The following is a 19111-nucleotide window of genomic DNA, read 5'->3' on the forward strand; positions in this document are numbered from 1 at the left end:
CGGGTTCTCCCATGGGCAGTGATTCTGTGAACTCTGCCAGGCCCAGCCAGGCTGTTCCCTACTGGGCCCCTGGCACCTCCTGGACAGGCTCGCAAGGAAAGAATGTCTTGGTCTGGCCAGCCCGTTATGTCTTGAGTCCCTTAGTGAGCAGCCATAGACTTTGCCTTTAGCTCAGCATGGAAAGACAAGGAGAAAGAGCACTAGCACTCAGAGAGGCCTGGGCTGGTTCAGGTCCAGCCTCACCAGTACCTGTCACCTGAGACAGTGTCTTTGTCCCTGGGTGCTCCCTTCTAAAGAATGGTTATTTAACTGTAGCTGCCTATAGGAATGGAAGGGTGGTGCCACCTGGTGCTCCCCAATGTCAGCCCACACTCACACCACCTTATGCCTTGACTATCCCACCTCCTATGCACCCCATGAAGACATTGTACCAAACTGGAGAGGAACAGGATTTCTAGATATGCAATTGAATGACCTTTGGAAGACCCTGTGGTTCCTAGAAAACAAAGAACAAAAACAGGGAGTTCCAAACAGCCTTGCAAAGGAGGGGGTGCCAATCGCTTGTCAGAGTGGGATAAGACTGCTAACTGCCCATTAATGGGAAGGCCAAAGCGGAGACAGGAGGCAGTCTGCTGAGATAGCCGTGCTTTGTGCAAACCAGGCTGGGTGCCGTCAGTTCTGAGGTGGACACCCTCACAGGCCCAGCAAAGTGAAGTTCCCCCTCTGAGGCCATAGTCTCCCATGTGGAAGCTGTACACTGCAGATTTGGAGAAAGTGCCACCTGAGCTCAAGGCACCAGGTGACAATGAGAGGTGACAAGGATAAGAATCAAGGGTGCAGTTGGTGGAGTGGAGTCTGGGCATAAGTCCACTGAGCCCCTGGTGAGCAGAGTTGAGGACCTCAGTTCTAGTCCGCAAATCGGTCATGAAGAAGACTGAGTGTGCTGGCTGAGCATACTGCAGACGAGGGCCGTGCTCTACCCCATGCCTGCCTAGAGACAGTGAGGACCCGAGGTGTCCTCTGGATTCCCATAGCAGCTTTCTGCTCAGTCTCAAGTGAGCGTAGGACCCTCTTAGCAAGCCTCCTTCCAGCCCTAGATTCCTTTGAGACTTCATTATGTTATTCTGTTGCCTAGCAATGGACAGACACCCAGGACCCTACAAATTTGGCATGAGATCAAAAGGCAAAGTCAGGAATAGGAGGACAGGATTCTCCCAGAGGCCATGGATGATAGAAAACCTGCTGCCAGGCAAACACCAGGACAACATTGGAACGGAGGGGCATCTGGGTTTGGGGACTATTTCTCCAATAGTAGAAATAGGAAAATGGTAGCTATTTGGACTTCAGTTAATCCCATGTCCATTCAAGACTCACATGTTCCCTAGAGCTTCTTATGTGTCTCCCTCAAAGCTCTCCTGAGTTTTCCAGGATCTCTGTTCTCTAATGTTCAGGATGAGGACCATGGGGGCAGAGATACATTTAAGAGATGCCCAGGTCACTCCTGTTTGGTTCTAATGGCTTTGATGTCCCAAGGACTCTTGGTCTGGGGCTAGCCTCTCTGTAAGACCATATAACTCTCCTTTTCCCCTTTGGCAAAAAGAGACCGGCCTCAGCGCAGCCGGGCACCTTCTGCAGCGCCAGGCATTTGCTCAGACTTCACCGCATCGCTTTGTTTTGTGGCATTTGTTTTAACAGTTGTCTTCTATTTATGGCTCGTGATATTGGCTTTCCACTTACGGCAGTGATAAAAAAGCTTCCTTTTGCATTTTATTTCTTTAAGTTTTTTTTTTAAAGGTGGCTTGATGGGAAGAAAAATACTTAAATAACACAAGCAGGGTGTGGTGGGACCGTGCCTGTAATAGCAGGACGTGGAGAATGAGAGTTTGGGAAATGTCTATTGCAGGGACATGGCACCATTGTCAGCCGCTGTCTTGAGTCCTGAGTTTGCAAAACCAGGCACACAAACCCCTGTCCTGACAGAGCTGGCAGAATCGCAGAGGCCAGGAGCTGGGGGAAGCTGGAGCGATCCAGAGGATACTCATGGGTCCATGGTGGTCAGCAGTTTAAAGAAGCAGCAAGCAGGAATGACCAACAAGCTGGCCAGCACTGAGCCTAAAGCAAGTCAGAGCACCGCAGAGACAAAGAGAAGTGAGGCTCCAGAGACTCAGCTGGCTGCCAGCCCCTCCTGGTGCAGGCTAGTTTTGGAAGTGCCACTGTTGGGGGTCATTCACAGAGGGGAGCCCCACATCAAGGCATCTGCCTCCCTTTAAAGCAGACTCTGAGCTGTGGTGGCAGGCTCCAGAGCTCAATCGGCACCCTACGCTGCACAGGTAGCACCCCATGCCAGGAGGTCAGGACTCCATCGAGGTGCGCCAGCTGGCTCTAAACTCGCTTTCTGAGCCATCAAAGCGTCAACGGTGTGGTGACAGGCGTACTGTAGTATTTTCATTCTTTGAAAATTGGCCATCTATCTGTGGTCCATCTACAGCCTGGTAGGAGGAGGGAGCGCCAGGGATCTCCTGGGTAGAAAAGACAGAATTAGAACAGTGCTCCTCTGCAAGCGGTCTGATTCTGGGGGTTTCTTTTGTTCCTTCTTTTTTTTAAATTAAGATGGTGTGTGTGTGTGTGTGTACACGTACATATGTATGTGCATATACGGGTACCCACAGAGGCTAGATAGGAGTGTCTGATCCCCTGGAACTGAGTTACAGGTGGCTTAAGCTCTTTATTAATCTCTAAACCAACAACTCTTCAGCACCCCATTTGTTCTTTTGAGCATTGGTTGATTCTAATCTGAAATGGGGGTGACATGCTGAATGAGGTCACAGCATTGTGACCTCAGCAGTGGCCAAGTTAATAAGTGACACTTCGCTCTTTTATACCCCTAACCTTACCTTTATCAAAACACCTCATGACCCTTCACCAGGAAGGGTTCTCAGGAGACGTACAGAAGCCATCTCTTCGTTTGGCAGATCCTTACTTACCATGTCCACTCCGTGCCAGGCGTTACTCCCACCCCTGGGCACAGCTCAAGCCTTTGACCAGACTTGTCAGCAGAGCGATTCTGTTAGAGATACAGAGACAGAAGGATGCTCAGGGAAGCCAATTCAGACTGCAGATCCAGGGAAGAGACTGCCACTGGGTGAGAAAGATTGAATGCCACAGAGGTATGGGCTAGGGAAAACATTCCAAAGTTCCCTATAGGAAGGAAGGTTCCTCTAGTGGAGGACAGGGCGAGGAGGTGATTGTGGCCAAGGTTGGGTGAGGAAGCCTGCAGTCCAGCTGTGGTGCCTGAGTCCTGTGGCAGGGCCCGGCTGGTCCTCTGCTGCTACACTGCCCCAAGAGGGTTGTGTCTGTGATCAGACTCAAAGATTAGGGACCCTCCCTGAATCCCAGTCTCCCCTCAGCCCTGTGTTGGGAGACGTCCTCATGGCTTGGATGAAGGAAGGGGTGCGGCGGGGTGGGGGAGAGCGAGTGTGTTTGCTGGCACCAGAATCACAGCAGAAGCCAGGGCTGGAAAGTTTCCCAAGTATTTAGAAATTAAAATAATAAAAAGAAAGCGGAGCATATGGAGGGTGTAAAGTGCCGTCCATCTTTAAAGAAGGGACACAACTTCCTCAGAACGCCCAGGAGAGCAGAGTCAGGGGATGTACTTGGGCTAAGGGTATGTACTGCATCTGGGCATAGACAAGGAATGGATGTGCTGTTTTGGGCTCCACTGGCCCAAGAGGTGGGGATGTGATAAACAGTAAAGTTCTTGTGTCCCACCCTGGCTTCATAAGAACCCGGTCCTCCATAGTCTAGGAAATCTGCACTACTTAGCTCAAAGCTGGGCTGCCGTAGCCACCTTCAAAGCAGATATTTGAGAACCAGCCCCCCAAGCACCCCCAAATCTAGCTTCTTCTCATCCTTTGTTTTCCCTCCCTCCAGCACAGTCCCTCTGGCTTGGCTAGAAGCCACTCCTGCCTGGCCTCAAGATGTCCCACCCCACACCTCACTTCACTTCCCTGTGGCCATCAGCCCCTGCATGATCCAGGCTCAGCTTGCTCCTAACCTCATTGCTCTCCCTTCTGTCCAACAAGCAGCCCGATATCATCGCTGCTCCGGGACTTATGCGCGTGCATGCTTCTGATGACAGCGATATTCTTCTCCAGGGTTAGGGAGGGCTCTTGACTCAGGGCCCACCCCAAAGAGAATCCTCAGGGGACTCTTCCTTGGCCACTCATTCAAAAAGCCACCTCTCTAGTTACTTCTGGCCATGTTTAATTATTTCTTGGTACCTCTGTGGCTACGTGAACTGACTCTGACCCGTCTGCCCCCCAACCTGTAAGTGCCAGGTGGGCAGAATCCACAGGGCTCTGATATTGTCCCTATAATCATCTGGCACCTTAGCATGAATTAGAGACACTCCATCCTGATGGTGGAGAACCCTCTAGAGAACCCCCGCCCCCAGTGCCTCCCTTAACCCACCAGCACAGCTAGCTGAAAGGTGTAGACATCAGGATAAAGAGGGGAGGAAGGTGTCCTATGGGCTCCTACTGGTAAGGGGACCCAGTCAACTCGGAAGGCTCTCTAGTACCTTGGCTTGGAGGAGCAGAGGTGGCAGGCACCAACATGGAGGAGGAGCCATACAAGGATGGGGTGGAAGCTCCTCTTTGCAGCCCTTCCCCTCGGCACTGCCTCCCCTCTCCTCCCTGTTCTACTGTGTGCTGGCCTCCACAAGATGGATTTTCCTGGCTGTGCCAATCTTGCTGCCACCTGTTCGCGCTGTGCTAGAGCCAGCAAAGTGGCTCCGCTTCAAACCCAGAGCAGCTGGGAGAGCGGCTGCCAAGCCTCCTTGTCCCCTGTACTCCCCTCCTTTGTTGCAGCTCTGGCTTCAAGTCATCCTGTCACCTGCTGGCAGCTGGGCAGCCCCTTCTTTTCTGTGCCACAACCCCTGCAGACCTGCCCAGCCCTTCCAGACACCAGGTCCTCGTGACAGGTTGCAGGGTGAGACACACAGGGGGCTGTCACTTGTCCCTCACCACACAGTCTCCACACATGCACACAAACACCTACAAGCACAAGTGCACACATGAACACAACACATACCAGCACATGAAAGCATATGTGTATGCACATGCATGCATACATACTCACAAAGGACTACACACATGAGCACACACATGGGCACACATGAGTGCATGTGCATATATGTGTGTACACACATAAAAGCATATGAGAAGGCACATGTATGCATGTTCACACAGATACAAATAAATACATGTACATAACCGTTCACCAACACATGTGTGCACATGTGGATGTGTCACACACAAATGCATCCTTGTGTGAGTGAGCACACATGCACAATCACCCAAATGCATGTAGGTGCATTCTAATAAGCATGCATGGATGAATACATATACATGTGCACAAATGAATATATATGGGAATACATACATAGGTGCACATGAATGCACATATTCCTAGATACATACAGATGCATAGGTCTCCAACTACATGCACATGATGTACAAATACACACACATCAACAAACCTATACATATTTGCACACAAATTCATATACAAATATATTCACTCATTCACACAAATATACATATGTGGCAATGCACACTGAAAACATACAAATGCTCACGCACATACACACACATCAACGAGCTCATATGCAGGCATATACAAACATGCCAACACATGTGCAAACATGCATTATGAACACACATTAAGTAATGCATGCACACATAGGCATATACCTCATACTTAACACATTTAAAATGTGCATACATTGACAAATGCATGCATACAAACTCACAAAGGAATGCACACATGGACACACACATGCACACATGAATGCAGGCACATATATGTATGTATCAACATAAATATATACTATGCACATGTACAAAATGTACAATCATACATACATGCACACAGGTATATACATTCTACATGAGCATACATATACAGACATTCATGTGTCCACACACAGACATATTCACAGATGCACATGCATGCATGCATGCATGCATACACAAACACGCAAGTACACATGCATGCACAAACACACATGCTTACACATATGTGCATGCAAAAACACATGCACACATACAAGGTATACGCATAGGTATAAATGCTCACAAATGTACATGTGTGTATGCATACAACCACATGGCACACATATGTGAATATATCCCTGCATACATCCATCTATATGCATGCATCCATGTACACAAACATACATCCATACACATATGGGCTCCATGACCTTGGCAAAGCCCCTCGGACATTGGATTCCTCAGCTGCCCCCAGCTAAGTCTATGCTTGCTTAACCCACAATGTCACTGTGAAGAACAAACGGAGGGCCAGCGACGAAACTCCTTTGGGAACAGGCAGAGATATAATTAGACACGTGCGTGGGCTGGAGAAATGCAAACTGTGAAGTGCTGTGAGGCCCAGAAGCTGCTTTTGCTGGGTTCTCGCGTGTGCATGCCTGGCCTCAGGAGAAGGAGGCAGGCTGAGTTTGTCTCTGAACCGCTGGCTCCAGCCAGGAGCATGTGACGGCTGAGAGACAGACACATGAGAAGATAGAGCAAGACAGGAAGACAGACAAATAAACACAGATAAAATAGCCTGCAAGGCGATGGCTCTCCTTATGGGAACAGACAAGGATGTGAGGCAGCCAGTTTCCTGTAGCTCCGGGCTTGCCTCTCCTCCAGAAGGTCCTTTCCAGGGCTTCCTCTCCCCCCTTCTCTCCCTCCCTTCCCACCACCTTTTGGCATGTACTCATACGCATGTGAACCTGTGCACACATGCACACATGTGCCTTGGGGTTGGGTTGGGAGAAAGGATCTCCTTGGAGCACAGTCCTAGAGAGTGTGGCTCCAGCACCTCTATGGAGACAGTGGCTCCAAAGATTGCTAATCCCTGGGGATGATTCAGTCATGGAAGCTGTAGGGTTGTGAGAAGCCATGGTGTCCACACAAGCCTGTGCATCTGTACTTCCCTAGGTGCTCAAAGCTGCTCCTGGGCATCTGCAGGTGAGCAGCCAGCTCAGGGGCACAGGGTGGATTCCTGGTACCTGCTACGCATCCTCCCACATCCACCAGATGGTTCTTTATAGAGAGAACATTCCATCTGTCTCTGCCCCATCTGCTGCCCCCTTCCATGGCTTCCCCTGGCACCTGTAATAAAGTGTTAGCATGGCTTTCGTGGGCCCACAGGCTCACTCCTTCCCAGATTCCAACCTCACATCCCACTGTTCCTCTCTCTCAGCGCTCTTCCACACTGGCCTGTGGTGCCTATGAGGTTCCACCACAGGCCCTTTGCACTTACAGGGATCTCTGCCAATGACACACAGCTTCAGCTCCATTTGAGTTACAAGCGCCTCCCCCCACCCTCCCCACCCCCAGTTATCATCATTACTAAGCAGCAGCAGCTAGACAGATTAGGTTAGAGTGTCAATCACACTATACCCCTTTGCAGGCTCCACATGGCTCTGGGGGACCAGCCCAGAACTCTGGAGATCTGGACCCTGTCTCCATGACACTTCTCAGATTCCACCCACCATTCCCTCCCAGCATCTCCATGTGATCCACCAAAGCCCAGCCTCAGCTTTGGTAACTTTGTAACAGCCTGTAACCGCCAGAGCTGGATCCCCACAGGGTGAGATGCTTCACACCTGCAGTTACCTCCACCGCTGGTGTTTTCCCCAAGGTCTCTGTCTCTGCTGAAGCAGCAGCACTTTCTCAGAAGTTCCCCTCACATTGTGTTCCGCCACGTTCCTCTCTCTTATCTTGCCCATTTCTTTACAATCTAGAATTGGTTTATACTTCTCATTCATTTTGCCTCTGTCTCCCCTGGAACACTCCGTTCCAAGAAAACAGACTCTATACCCAGCACGGGCATCATGGGCAGGTGAGAAAATGCAGTCTGAGTATTCCTTGTCGGGAGTACTTGGGACCACAACTGTTTCAGATTTTGGAAATTCTTCTCAAATGTTGGATTATTTGTACAGATATAATGAGCTGTCTTGGGGTTAGACCAGAGACTAAACATGGAATTCATTTAGATTTACCTAGGCACCTGATACACAGTGCCTGAAGGTAATTTTATGCAATATTTTACATAATTTGGAGCATGAAACAAAGTTTCATGGCATGGAAGTTTCATGGTACAGTCATGATGCATGAGAAGTTTTGCTTTTTGGAGAATTTTAGATTTCAGCTTTCAGATTTAGGATGCTCAACTCCGGGGACTTGAATGAAGTACGGAAGTGGTTAGCAGATGGGTGGGTGTGGGCCTGGGAGACATGGGGGGCGTGTGGGGGGGATGCCGGTGTGCTTGTGGGCGTGTATAAGGGACAGGGCTCTGTTGGAGATGTGGCCTGCCCTAGAGCACAGCTGGCACCAGCAGCAGGCTGGGCTGAGCCCATGGCCTGCCTGCCTCCTGCCTTCAGTCTCTCACTGGCTTCTTGCGTTTGTTTCCTTTTTTCTTTGTGTGTAAACGTGCGTTGCGCTGTCATTCCTTCTAGACTAGAAATTGACTTGAGAATCTGGTAGCTGATAATGCTCCAGACTCCAGCTGCCAGGCTGCAGCCTCTGGTTGCTAAACTCACTCCATTTCAGACCCCGTCTAACTAGCCACTAGAGGTTGGTGAAAACGTGACCCTGCCTAGGCACAGTGCCGGCTCATCAGCAGGGTCGCCTGCACTGCTGTCATTGCTGAGAGATCAGTGGTCCTTCTTTCTGGCAAAAGCTGAGCATCTTTCCCGTCCGAAGCCACCAGGATAAAGGTCAGTGGGGTCTGTCCTTTGAGGACTATGTGTTTGAGCCGAGCTCTATCACAGGCACTCCAGAGACATCCTTACACATGACCAGGCTTCCATGAACTGTGGCACTGTCTGAGTGATGCTGCTGGGGGAGGGAAGGGACACTGCCATGACCTGATCCTCTCGCTCATCACTGAGCACTAGACCGGAGGAAGGAGCAGGAACGGGGGGGGGGGGGTGCGTTGAGCGGGAGAGATGCCTTGCATCAGGCTTCAAGCCATTCTTAGTATTGGCTCCTCAGGTCAACGGAGGCTCTTCCCTGCTTCTGGAAAATTCTATCTTGGTGAAATCAGATTGAAGAACACATCAGGTGCCCATATCTTTGTTGGGTGATGAGGGGTGGAGGGAGCAGCATGGCGGTGGGGGGGGGGGGCAACAGTAAGATAACTAAGGGCCGCCTAGGGAAGCCTTCTGGAGAGCCCTGTCCACACACACCCGCACCTGTGGGGAGAAGGTTGCAACAGTCTTCTACCTTAGGCTTTTCCTAGAGAAATCCTGGGACGGGATAGTCCTCCTCCTCCTCCTCCTCCTCCTCCTCCTCCTCCTCCTCTTCCTCCCCTCCCTCTTCCCTCCTCCCCTCCCCCTCTTCCTCCTCCTCCTCTTTCTCTCCTCCCTCTTCCTTCTCTTCCTCTTCTCCCTTCTCTTCCTTTTCCTCTTCTTCCTTTTCCTCTTTCTCCTCTTCTTCCTCTTTTCCTTCCTCCTCTTCATCCTCCTCCTCTTCCTCTTCCTTTTTCTTTTTTCCTCTTTCTCCTCCTCTTCCTCTTATCTTTCTTCCTCTTTCTTCTCCTCTTCCTCCTCCTCTTCTTTCTCCTCTTCCTCCTCCTCTTCTTTCTCCTCTTCCTCCTCCTCTTCTCCTCTTCTCCCTCATCTTCCTTCTCCTCCTCCTCTTCCTCTCCCTCTTCTTCCTTCTGCTCCTCTTCCTCTTTCTCCTCTTCATCTCATACAAAATAAAGTATTCAAGTTAAATATGTAAAATTAAAAATCAATTTTAAAAGACATCTGCTGAGGGTGTGATCTTTGAATGTTACGGTTAGCTCTAACAGAGGTAGTCTTCAAAGAGAGTGGCAAGAAGATCCAGATCAGGCTACAAGATGATCCTAGCTGATGTGGGAGGACTGCAAAACTTCAGTGCCTACCTTAGTTAGACCTGGGAAGACAGAGCCTGAGGGACCCTTCACCCTGTTGAATTCCCTGGCATATAACACCCAAGTTGTCTCTTCAGGGCTGATGCTCCTTGAAGCTGTTTCCAAGATCCCACCCTCAGGAGGACCCAGGGATTTGTTCCAGAACTTGGAGAGCAAGAAGGGAAGGAGCCAGTCACAGAGGGAGCATTATGCTTGGCTGATCCCATAATGCCCAGCAGAGTGACAGCACCCACATGCTCCCGCGAGGGGGTTATTTTATTAACCAGATCGATTAAGCATCTCTCCTTCTAATTACTAGTTTAATTAACCTTGGCACACAGTATGCACCAGCCCTCAAGGGGCTGAGTCAGACTGCTGTGCTGGGAGAGCATCGTTGCTCTGCTCTTTGCTGCTGAGTGTGGCTGGCCCTCAGGGGCCTGGGAAGCAGGGGTTGAGGGTCAAGTGTTGGGAGCACGGGGGAAGTGCAGAGTGGAAAGTGGGGAGGAGGCATTCTAGAGGATTGTTTCATGGGTGTTGGGTTCCAGTGGGGGCCTCTGCAATGCTCACCTTGAGTGATCTGGGCAGGTCACAGCCAAGTCAGCTTGAGCGGTTCCACATGGTTGATTTGCTCCACGGGAAGTCTGGGATCCAGAAAGCTTGGGTTCGGCTGCCAAGGGCTAGAGGGGAGGTAGAGGGCTGCCTCGGCTTTCTCATCTGTGAAATGAGCATTAGGGCTTCCCCAGGTCAGAGGCAAGGTGTAATGCTTAATTATAGGGGCCGGCTAAAGTTGAAGGATTCCGGCACAGACTGCATCCACCCGTTCGTTTACTGCTTCGGCGTGTATTTCCTGAGGTCATCGCACTGTGGCAAGCTCTGAATGTGATGCTCTGGAGACGAGCTCTCTGAAGGTCTGGTTGTCATCCATGTGTGCCCTTACACCCCTCCTTGCTCTCTGCCCTCTATGTCCTGCACTAACACAGGCCTCCCAGATGCTACATCTGTGTGCCTGCATGGGGTGTACCTCCCTCCTTCACAGCCATGGGCATGCGGTCATCTCAGAAGAACCCCCCCCCCCTACACACACATGTGCACAGTGACCACATGTGAAGACAGCTGCATGGCTTCTCTGTTCTAGAGCGGACAGAGGCCAGGAGCACCACTGACAGAATGCAGCAGGAAACAGCCCACAGTCCCTGGTAGCTAGGCTTTATATATTTATTTGTTTAAAGCTTATTAAAATCCTAACCCAGTCTTCTCTTCACGATGGCGGTGCTGTTGGAGTCTCCTGATGCCTGTGTGGGCTGCAGACGAGTATCTGCATATGTGTGAGGGTGTGTGTGTGTGTGTGTGTGTGTGTGTGTGTGTGTGTGTGATATGAATGTGTATTTATATCCAGCTATGATTACCAGTGTATTTGTGCATCCCCATGCTCATATGTGCATGTCTGGGGGTGGACTGGGTGTGTATGTGTGTCTGAGTGTGTGATCCTGGGTGTGGGTTGAGCTGATGTGTTTATTTATGTGTGTGTCACTAGTCACGAGCATGAGTAGTGTGTCTTGTACATCTTCACCCCTGTCGGTGGTGAGCACGTTTTTCAGTCTGTTTTTTTCTTGTCACCCCACAAGGAACCTTTGTAGATTGTTTTTCTCTAACCATGTCTGAAATTTCAATACACTGTGCACTGTGTGTCTGTTTTGCATAGCTTGTATATCTGTGCATTATAAAAAGAGACTTCTCCTAGCCTCCATGAGCTGCCTTCCTTCTTGTCTTAGCTAGGGTTTGACTGCTGTGAACAGACACCATGACTAAGGCAATTCTTATAAGGGACAACATTTAATTGGGACTGGCTTACAGGTTCAGAGGTTCAGTCCAGTATCACTAAGGCGGGAAGGAACCAGGCAGATGTGATGTAGGAGGAGCTGAGAGTTCTACATCTTCATCTGAAGGCTGCTAGCAGAATACTGGCTTCCAGGCAGCTAGGATGAGGGCATTAAAGCCCACACCTACAGTGACACACCTACTCCAACAAGGCCACGCTCACTCCAACAGGGCAACACCTCCTAATAGTACCACTCCCTGGCCCAAGCATAAACAAACCATCACACTCCTTGAGGGTTGGGCCATACTATTGAAGTTCCCGCTTTGAGGCACATGACTTCCTCTTCCCTTTCCTGTCCATGTGAGTGCAGGGTCCCAATTCTCCAGGGCTCACCAGAGACCTCTTAACATAGATTTCTGTAGGAGGATTGGATCTGGGGAGCGGGGTAGTTAGTCAGAATACATTGTATGCCTGTATGAACTTCTCAAAGGATTAATACAAGTGTTTTATATTAAAAACAAGAAGCAAAGGCTTCTAAAAAACAAACAATCCAAAATGCCCAGAGGTTTCTCAACACCCAGTCAAAAGACTTGGGGAAGACCAGGAACTCAGTTTCTACGAGTTTCTGTGTTATTCTGAAGGGAGAGCTCTGGTGCCTCCATGAAAGGACCATCCAGTTTGAATGGAGAGCATCTGCCTGGAGTCACTGGAGAATGTGGATGTCAGCCATAAAGAATGAGGTCGAAGCCTCATTCTTAGGATCTCTGTCTACACCAACACTGTCTCTGCGAAGTGGGAGCTTCCCAAATAAAGCTGCTGGCTAGACAGAGCCCATCTCCTGCCTAAAGACACATGAAACATATAAGAGGTGTGTCTCCAAGACCAAGACACTTTGCTGGAGTCAGGGACAAACACAGACCCAGGTGTCTGCAGTCCCATTTCTATCTGTTGCACAAGGCAATGGATGTCCTTTGTGCTGACACAAGTCTTGCTTCTGTGAACCCCAGTCTCTGCCCAGCTCTGGAGAGGGACACAGTGCGGCACAAGAACAGGTGATAGGAGCTGTCCTCCACTCTGCCTCCCAGAGTAGCCCTGAGATTGCAGTAGGCAGCCTCTGACCTCTGCTGGAAGTTTCCAAGGACCTGGCAGCAAAACCAATCCAAATAGAAGAGCCCTACCTGGCCCTGCCCTCTGGTATTGGAGAGAAAAGCAGTGCCTTTGGAAGGCTGGAGCAGTGCCAAGCTTCAGGCCTGGGTGTCTGAGTATCAGAGCACAGGGGACCGATTGATGCAGTATGGGCAGAACTCCAGCACAGGCTGATGGGAGCCTGGAAGAGGGAGGGAGCAGTGAGGAGCCCAGGAGTGTGCTGGCGAGGCTGGGATCAGAGGTGTGTGTGTGAGAGAATGGCAGTGTGCAAGGGAAGCATGGGGTGTGTGTGGGAAAGATGGAGGGAGGTGGGGGCAGAAAGGGGTGCTGTGGTCAGGGAGTGAGAAAGGCATCTTCTTCCTTCTCTTAAGCTTTTAAAGTATCAGAGCGTCTTGCTAATTGTTCATCTCCCAGAGACGCTAATGAAATTATTTCTGCGAAATACTCATCAGGTCATCTGCAGAGGGCACGGTGCCAAGCTTCAGATCGGTCCAATCCCCCTCCTCCTTCCTGCGCTTCCTGCCCCCTCCTTTTTACATGAGCCTCTCAGCATGGAATTGCTCACCTCCAAACCTACCTGAAAGTGCCCAGTGGGGAAACTGGAAACTAAGCCTCCGTAGCCAGGGAAACCTTAGAGACTGAAATTCCATGGGTGTTGTAGGGCTACTGAAGGTTGTCTTTGTGTGCGTTGGTGTGTGCATGCATGAGTGTGTGTGTATGTGTGCGTTTTGTGTGCATGTGTGTGCATGTGTGAGTATGTGCGATGTGTGTGTGTGTGTTTGCATACATGAGTAATAGCTCATGCATCTTAGGACCATGTGTCTCTAATAAAACCATTTGTTAGACTCAGCAAACGTTTCTAGAGCAACCACAGGTTTGAATATTTTACAGCTAAGGGGCATCAGGCAAGCTGTGCCCTCTCTGAGCCTCAATTTTGTGTCTGCACAACTTGGGTCTACTTTGCCAGGATTGTGAGAATTCAAAGAAACCAGGCAAAGGACAGAGTCCTAACCTGAGCATGCTGGGTGCTGTCCTTGGTCCTGGAACCGCTATCACAAGAGCATCCACGCCCTGTGCTAAGGTATTGCCTGCTAGTTTGCTTTCTATTGTTGTGATGGTGTGAACCACCGTGCCCAGCTTAGAGCAGATTTATATATATACATATATATATATGTATATAAAGGATAATTTCCTTTTTGGAAATAGGGTTTCATGCATCCTAGGGTAACCTCAAACTCACTATATATCTGGGAAGACCTGGCATGGGTCCTTCTGTCTCCACTTCATAGGTGCTGGGATTACAGGTTCCTGATACCTGCCTGGTTCTGCAGTGTTGGGGCTTTGAGCATGCTCAAACTTACTGACTAAGCTGCATACCCAGCCCTTACAAAGGATAATTATGTATCTTTTTTTTTTCTAAAGCAAATGACAGAAACCCAAATGGACTTACAATCAAAACAGTGACATACTGGCTGAGAGAACAGAAGGATCCAGGGGTATTCCTAGTAGCTCCAGAAACATTTCTGGATGACACAGCACAGTCTCGGGGCTCCCTTCACGCTTGGCTTCTCTGTCCATGCCTCAGCCTCAGGCATGTCTGCTCATTCAGCCAGAGCTTCATGTCCAGACTGTGTCCATGAAGAAAGTAACTGTTTAGTTCCAACCAGAGTTCCAGAAATGAGCCTCGGTGAATGGGCTCAGACCAGTGCTCACTCTGTGCCTGTCTCGGTAGTTCATGGGATCTTGGGTGTTGATCAGCAAGATAGAAGTTCGTTCCATGTTTTGGAACTGAGCGAGTAGAGCACATGAACTCTGTGCTGAAGGGCAGAAGGGCTGGTTCTTCAAATGAAACAAAGGGTGCTTCCAGGAGACGGAAGCTGGGTTCTCAGCAGTGGGATGAGCTACAGGATAGTGGAGTCAGAAGCTGAACTAAGTGGAGTGTTGCAGCCTGCAAAGCAGTCTTGAGTGGGAGGCTCCCTGATCTGTCCCCACCTCTGCCATCTGAGCCTCCACAGCAGGAGTGACACTGGCAAAGCATCTCTCCTCTTTCTCCTGGCTTGCCTGAGTTCCACTTAGAAAGGGACAGCTGAAGTGTCTCAGTGACTTAAAGGAGCTTGCCAATGTAACCAGCAGAGGATAAAGTGTTCAAGGGAGAAAGGCAAATGGAAAAGTCTGGAACGAAGGAACAGCTTGGCTTCTAGGAAACTGGGCCTAGGCACAGCTGCAGATGTGGGATGCAGTAAGATCCCACCCCATGGACAGGCTGTGCTGCAATAAGACTCCACCCCTCCACCCCCAAAAGGACAGGCTGTACATATTACTGAGTGCTGTTCGCTAGCTTCAGGTCCACCCTGCGTACTCTCTCAGGTAGGGTCCTGGTTGTGGGTAAGAGTAGCAGGTCCTCTTTCAGGCCAAGCCACTGTTTACTGTCAGGTGTTTCTCTAGAGTCCCTGTTTCTCTGTCTCCTTGGTAGCCTGGGCCCTTGAGTGAATATGACCAGGAACAGAAGAGCCACGATGGACAAATGAGAAATAAATCTTTGTTGATTAAAGCCACTGATACTTTGGGGACCATTTGTTACCATGACAAAACCTATTCTGACTGCTACACGGGCCTCTCTAGTCTAGATGGAAAGAGAGGGGCTAAGAACTGAGAAGAGAAGAGATTCCCCAATTCTAACCCCAAAGAAGCTTTAGGAGGAAGAAATGTATGGATCACGGGCCCAGAAATCAAACCTCCTGGGGCCCCTCTCAGCCAGCTTCGCAGTTCTGGGATAAGGCTGGTCCTTGCCTAACTCTCAGCTGCCTCATCTGTGTAAAGTGGAAATGTTGACTTAACGGGGTTTCATGTACTGCTTAGAGCAAACTACAGATGTAGGCAAGGGCATAGTACTATCCAATAAACACATTGTTACTTCCTCATGTACACCATGCCCTAATCGACAACGGCCTCCCTTCAGTGTCCAAACCCCAAGCCTTCAACATTTCTTCCACACTGTGAACCCAAATTCAGATCCAGGAGAGCACTGTAGGGGTATTAATAGAATACAGGAGAATAGCCTGGGCATACAACAACTGCTCTCACACACACACCACACACACTCACACCACATACAAAACATACACATACACACACACACACACACACTGGAGCAGCCTGTAGATCAGCTCTACTCTCTAATGTGTTTGTCTAAAAAGCTGAAGTTGGGGAGTATGATCATCTGGGTAAAAGAGGTTATAAATACACACATGTATTAAAAATCAATTTTAGGGCCACCAAGATGCCTCAGTGAATAATGGGGTTTGCTATCAAGCCTTACAACCTGGCTTTCATCCCCGAATCTCACATAAGGAGAGAAATGACAAGCTGTTTTCTGACTTCCACACAGGCACTATGCAACGCACTCACATGCACACGCACACACACGTGCACACACACACACATCTTTAAAAAAATTATTTTCCCAGACAACAGCTTCTATTGAAAATTGGTAAACAAAACCAATTGGCTCCTCCCCTCCCAACAGGCACCTAGAACAAGAGAGCCATTTCGATATGACCCTGTGCCCTGTCTCCCTGCCTGTCTGGCCCTGAGGCCCAAAATCTGTACATTCACATCTGGAGCTTTGGTTGTGAATAGAAACACACACACACACACACACACATATACATATGCAGATATACACATATACAAGAGAGCAGAATAAAGCAAAACATTTTTCATAACCTTCTCTATAAAAAGTGGGAAACAAAAGACAGACCGAGAGAGGGCCTCGTGTCTCAAGAAATATAGGAGAGCTCATATCTCTTTGTGGAAGCCAAGACCATTCTTATATCATCTGGCCTGCAGCACCAATTTATATTATCGATCGGCGCTGGAGGCGTTTGAGTGTGTGACCGTCTTCACCCTTCTCATTCTCCTCCTGGCCAGAAGTGGGACCCTCTCTTTCAGATCCCTCGCCCTGTGCACACCGAGAGCGTTTATTTTCCTTCTCTAGGGCAGCCTTCTGTTTATTTTAACCAGCTTAGGGAATGGGGGTGGGGAATAGGAGATCCTCCAGCGGTCATTCTGCTGGGATCCAGAGACGCCCCGTGACTTGCCCAAGGTCACAGAGCCAGAAGAATGTGACACTTCTATTCTACCCCAGGAGTTTGTAGCTCCCAAAACCCTTCTGGTTCCTGCATCACGCCCACGTCTCCAGCGCCGCGCGCGCTCGGGGCGCAAACAACACGACGCTCCTTACAGGCTGCGCTGCGCCCTAAGGTTGTTTCCTTTGGGCCAGCGGCGTGGAGGGATTAAGAAAGCCTGGGGCCACGCTGCTACGCTTGCCCCTGAAGCCCACCAGGCTGTCTTGGGGAGGCGGATGGTGAGACGGTGGGGGCCTGGCGGCTCCTGCGCGCCGGCTGGGCCCCGGGACCTCTCCTGCAGTCCCCCATCCAAGCCGCCCGCCAGCTGCCTACCACGGCGCGCTGACGATCTCGGAGCGCAGCCCGGAGGCAGGGGTGCAAGCAGGGACTGCAGCGGAACCTGCCTGGGGCACTCCAGAGTCGAGCTGCTCTCCGCAGGCTGGCGCTGCGCCGGGGTCGCCGCAGCCCGGGGCCCCTCCCGGGCCACCTGTGCGCCGACTGGCGGACCAGGGTGATGCCAGATCCGGAAAAGCAATCCACTCCGGGATCCAGAGTCCTGTCTCTGTCCCTGGAGACTGAGAGGGGTGGTGGGAGGCCTCCCCGCCCACTACCCCAGCTCCTCCCTGGGGGAGCCTCAGGCGTTGCCCGAAGGGATCCCCGGTGCAGGGGGTGGCCCGCGCTCGCAGCGCCGCCCGGCCCCTCCTCCCCCGCCCCGCCCCGCCTCCGCCCCGCTCCGCCGCTCCAGTCCGGATTTTGCGGCGCCCGCCGGCCCGCTCCCCGGCTGCGGGCTCCGCGCGGCGGCTGGCTCGGTGCGCGGCGCGGCTGGCGCTGCGCTCCGCCCCGGCTGCATTGCTGCGCTCCGGGTGCCCAGGGGAGCCACGCGCCGCGTGCGCCCCGCAGCCGGCCGCCCGGAGGCAGCGCTGTCCTCTGGCATGGGCCCCGGGGGCGCCCCGAGGTGGGGCTCTCGGCTGAGGCGCTGACAGCCTCTCTCCCGCCCGCGGGGCCCCTAGTCCAGCCCGCTCGTCCGCCCGCGGCCATGGCCGTCCGGCCCGGCCTGTGGCCAGCGCTCCTGGGCATAGTCCTCACTGCCTGGCTTCGTGGTTCGGGTGAGTCACGCCGCGCGCGCTCTGGGGAGGCTTGCGGGGGACCGTGCGCGCGAACGCTTAGCTCTGGGGAGGAGGTGGCCGTGACCTGCGCGGCCGACCCGTCTGGGAGCCCCCGGAGGCCAAACTTTGCTGGGCAGGACGCGGGGGCCGCCACTCGCTGCTGCGCAGCTTCCTGGTGCGCTCTCCCGGAAGCCTTGCTTCTGCCAAGTCCAGAACAGCTGTCAGCGCACGGGGCTGGCGAGTGTAGACGCCCCACGCCTCCGGGTGGGGGAAGTTTTTGCTGGTTTCACGGGCCCGGGAGAATGATGGGGGGGGGGGGGGAGCGCGACGGCAGTTTGAAATAATCCAGGAAAGACAAAAAGACAAGACTTGAAGGACTCAAGGCCATATGCTAGTGCTCAGAAAATGGGGTGTGTGTGTGGGGGGGGGGGGGGGTAAGACAGCTCTTCCAGGTAGGACTGCCCCAAACAGCCACTCACAATTTCTAGCTTGGCACCTGGCCTGTGCCCACGTCTAGAACATAGTGTCCTCCTCTGTCCCCACCACACACAGGCTTGCACACGCACACACTCAGGCGTGGAGGCATCCAACAGCCCTCAGCTCTTGCAGCCGGTAGTCAAAGCACTGGGGCCCCTGTGGTGGCCTGTGGTTCCTGGCCTCGCTGCTGGAGGTGGGAGGGGGGAAGAGGAGGGCGAAGGGGAGTTGTTTGCTGTTGGCTGTTGGTTGGCGGGCTCTGAGAACCTCTCAGAAACTCCACAGCCCTGCAGTCTCCCCGCGTGTCTTGTTGGCCACCCTAACCAGCCCCTTCATAACCTAGCCTTTTAGCCCACCTCCTTGCGTGAGAGGCCTGGGGGGGGGGGGAGGTTTTGTCTAATCTCCCAAAGCCCGCACCTAGACCGAGCTGTGGGGGTCCCTAATCTCCTGGCCCCTAAGGATTTGGCAGTGCTGAGCTTCTGGGTATT

General features: G+C 51.6%; 1 protein-coding gene and 1 long non-coding RNA gene across 7 annotated transcripts in view; one reads left to right on the forward strand and one right to left on the reverse strand.

Moving 5' to 3' along the window:
- Positions 1–1837: 1837 nt before the first annotated feature.
- On the reverse strand, positions 1838–14653 carry Gm31313. 2 transcript variants are annotated; one of them, XR_873485.2, is made up of 4 exons: positions 14367–14653; positions 10519–10628; positions 2985–3064; positions 1838–2519 (listed from the first exon to the last, which is right to left on the reverse strand). It is a non-coding gene; the product is annotated as a predicted gene, 31313 (long non-coding RNA). The 2 variants fall into 2 exon arrangements; XR_382465.3 differs by lacking the exon at positions 14367–14653 and having other exon boundaries at positions 10519–13570.
- The window catches only part of Unc5a (unc-5 netrin receptor A), a 60868-nt gene continuing 55325 nt past the window's right edge, over positions 13569–19111 (forward strand). For 3 of the 5 annotated variants that reach the window (XR_001780744.2, XM_006517037.2, XM_006517038.2), the window contains exon 1: positions 13569–18149. Coding sequence is in view for 4 of the 5 variants with exons in the window: in XM_006517037.2 (XP_006517100.2) it covers positions 17558–18149 (592 nt within the window). In the remaining variant the exon portion in view is untranslated. The remainder of the gene's footprint in view (positions 18150–19111) is intronic. The other 2 variants (NM_153131.4, NM_001311128.1) reach the window with 1 other exon arrangement.

This window comes from Mus musculus, chromosome 13, assembly GCF_000001635.26.
Source record: "Mus musculus strain C57BL/6J chromosome 13, GRCm38.p6 C57BL/6J".
NCBI lineage: Eukaryota > Metazoa > Chordata > Mammalia > Rodentia > Muridae > Mus > Mus musculus.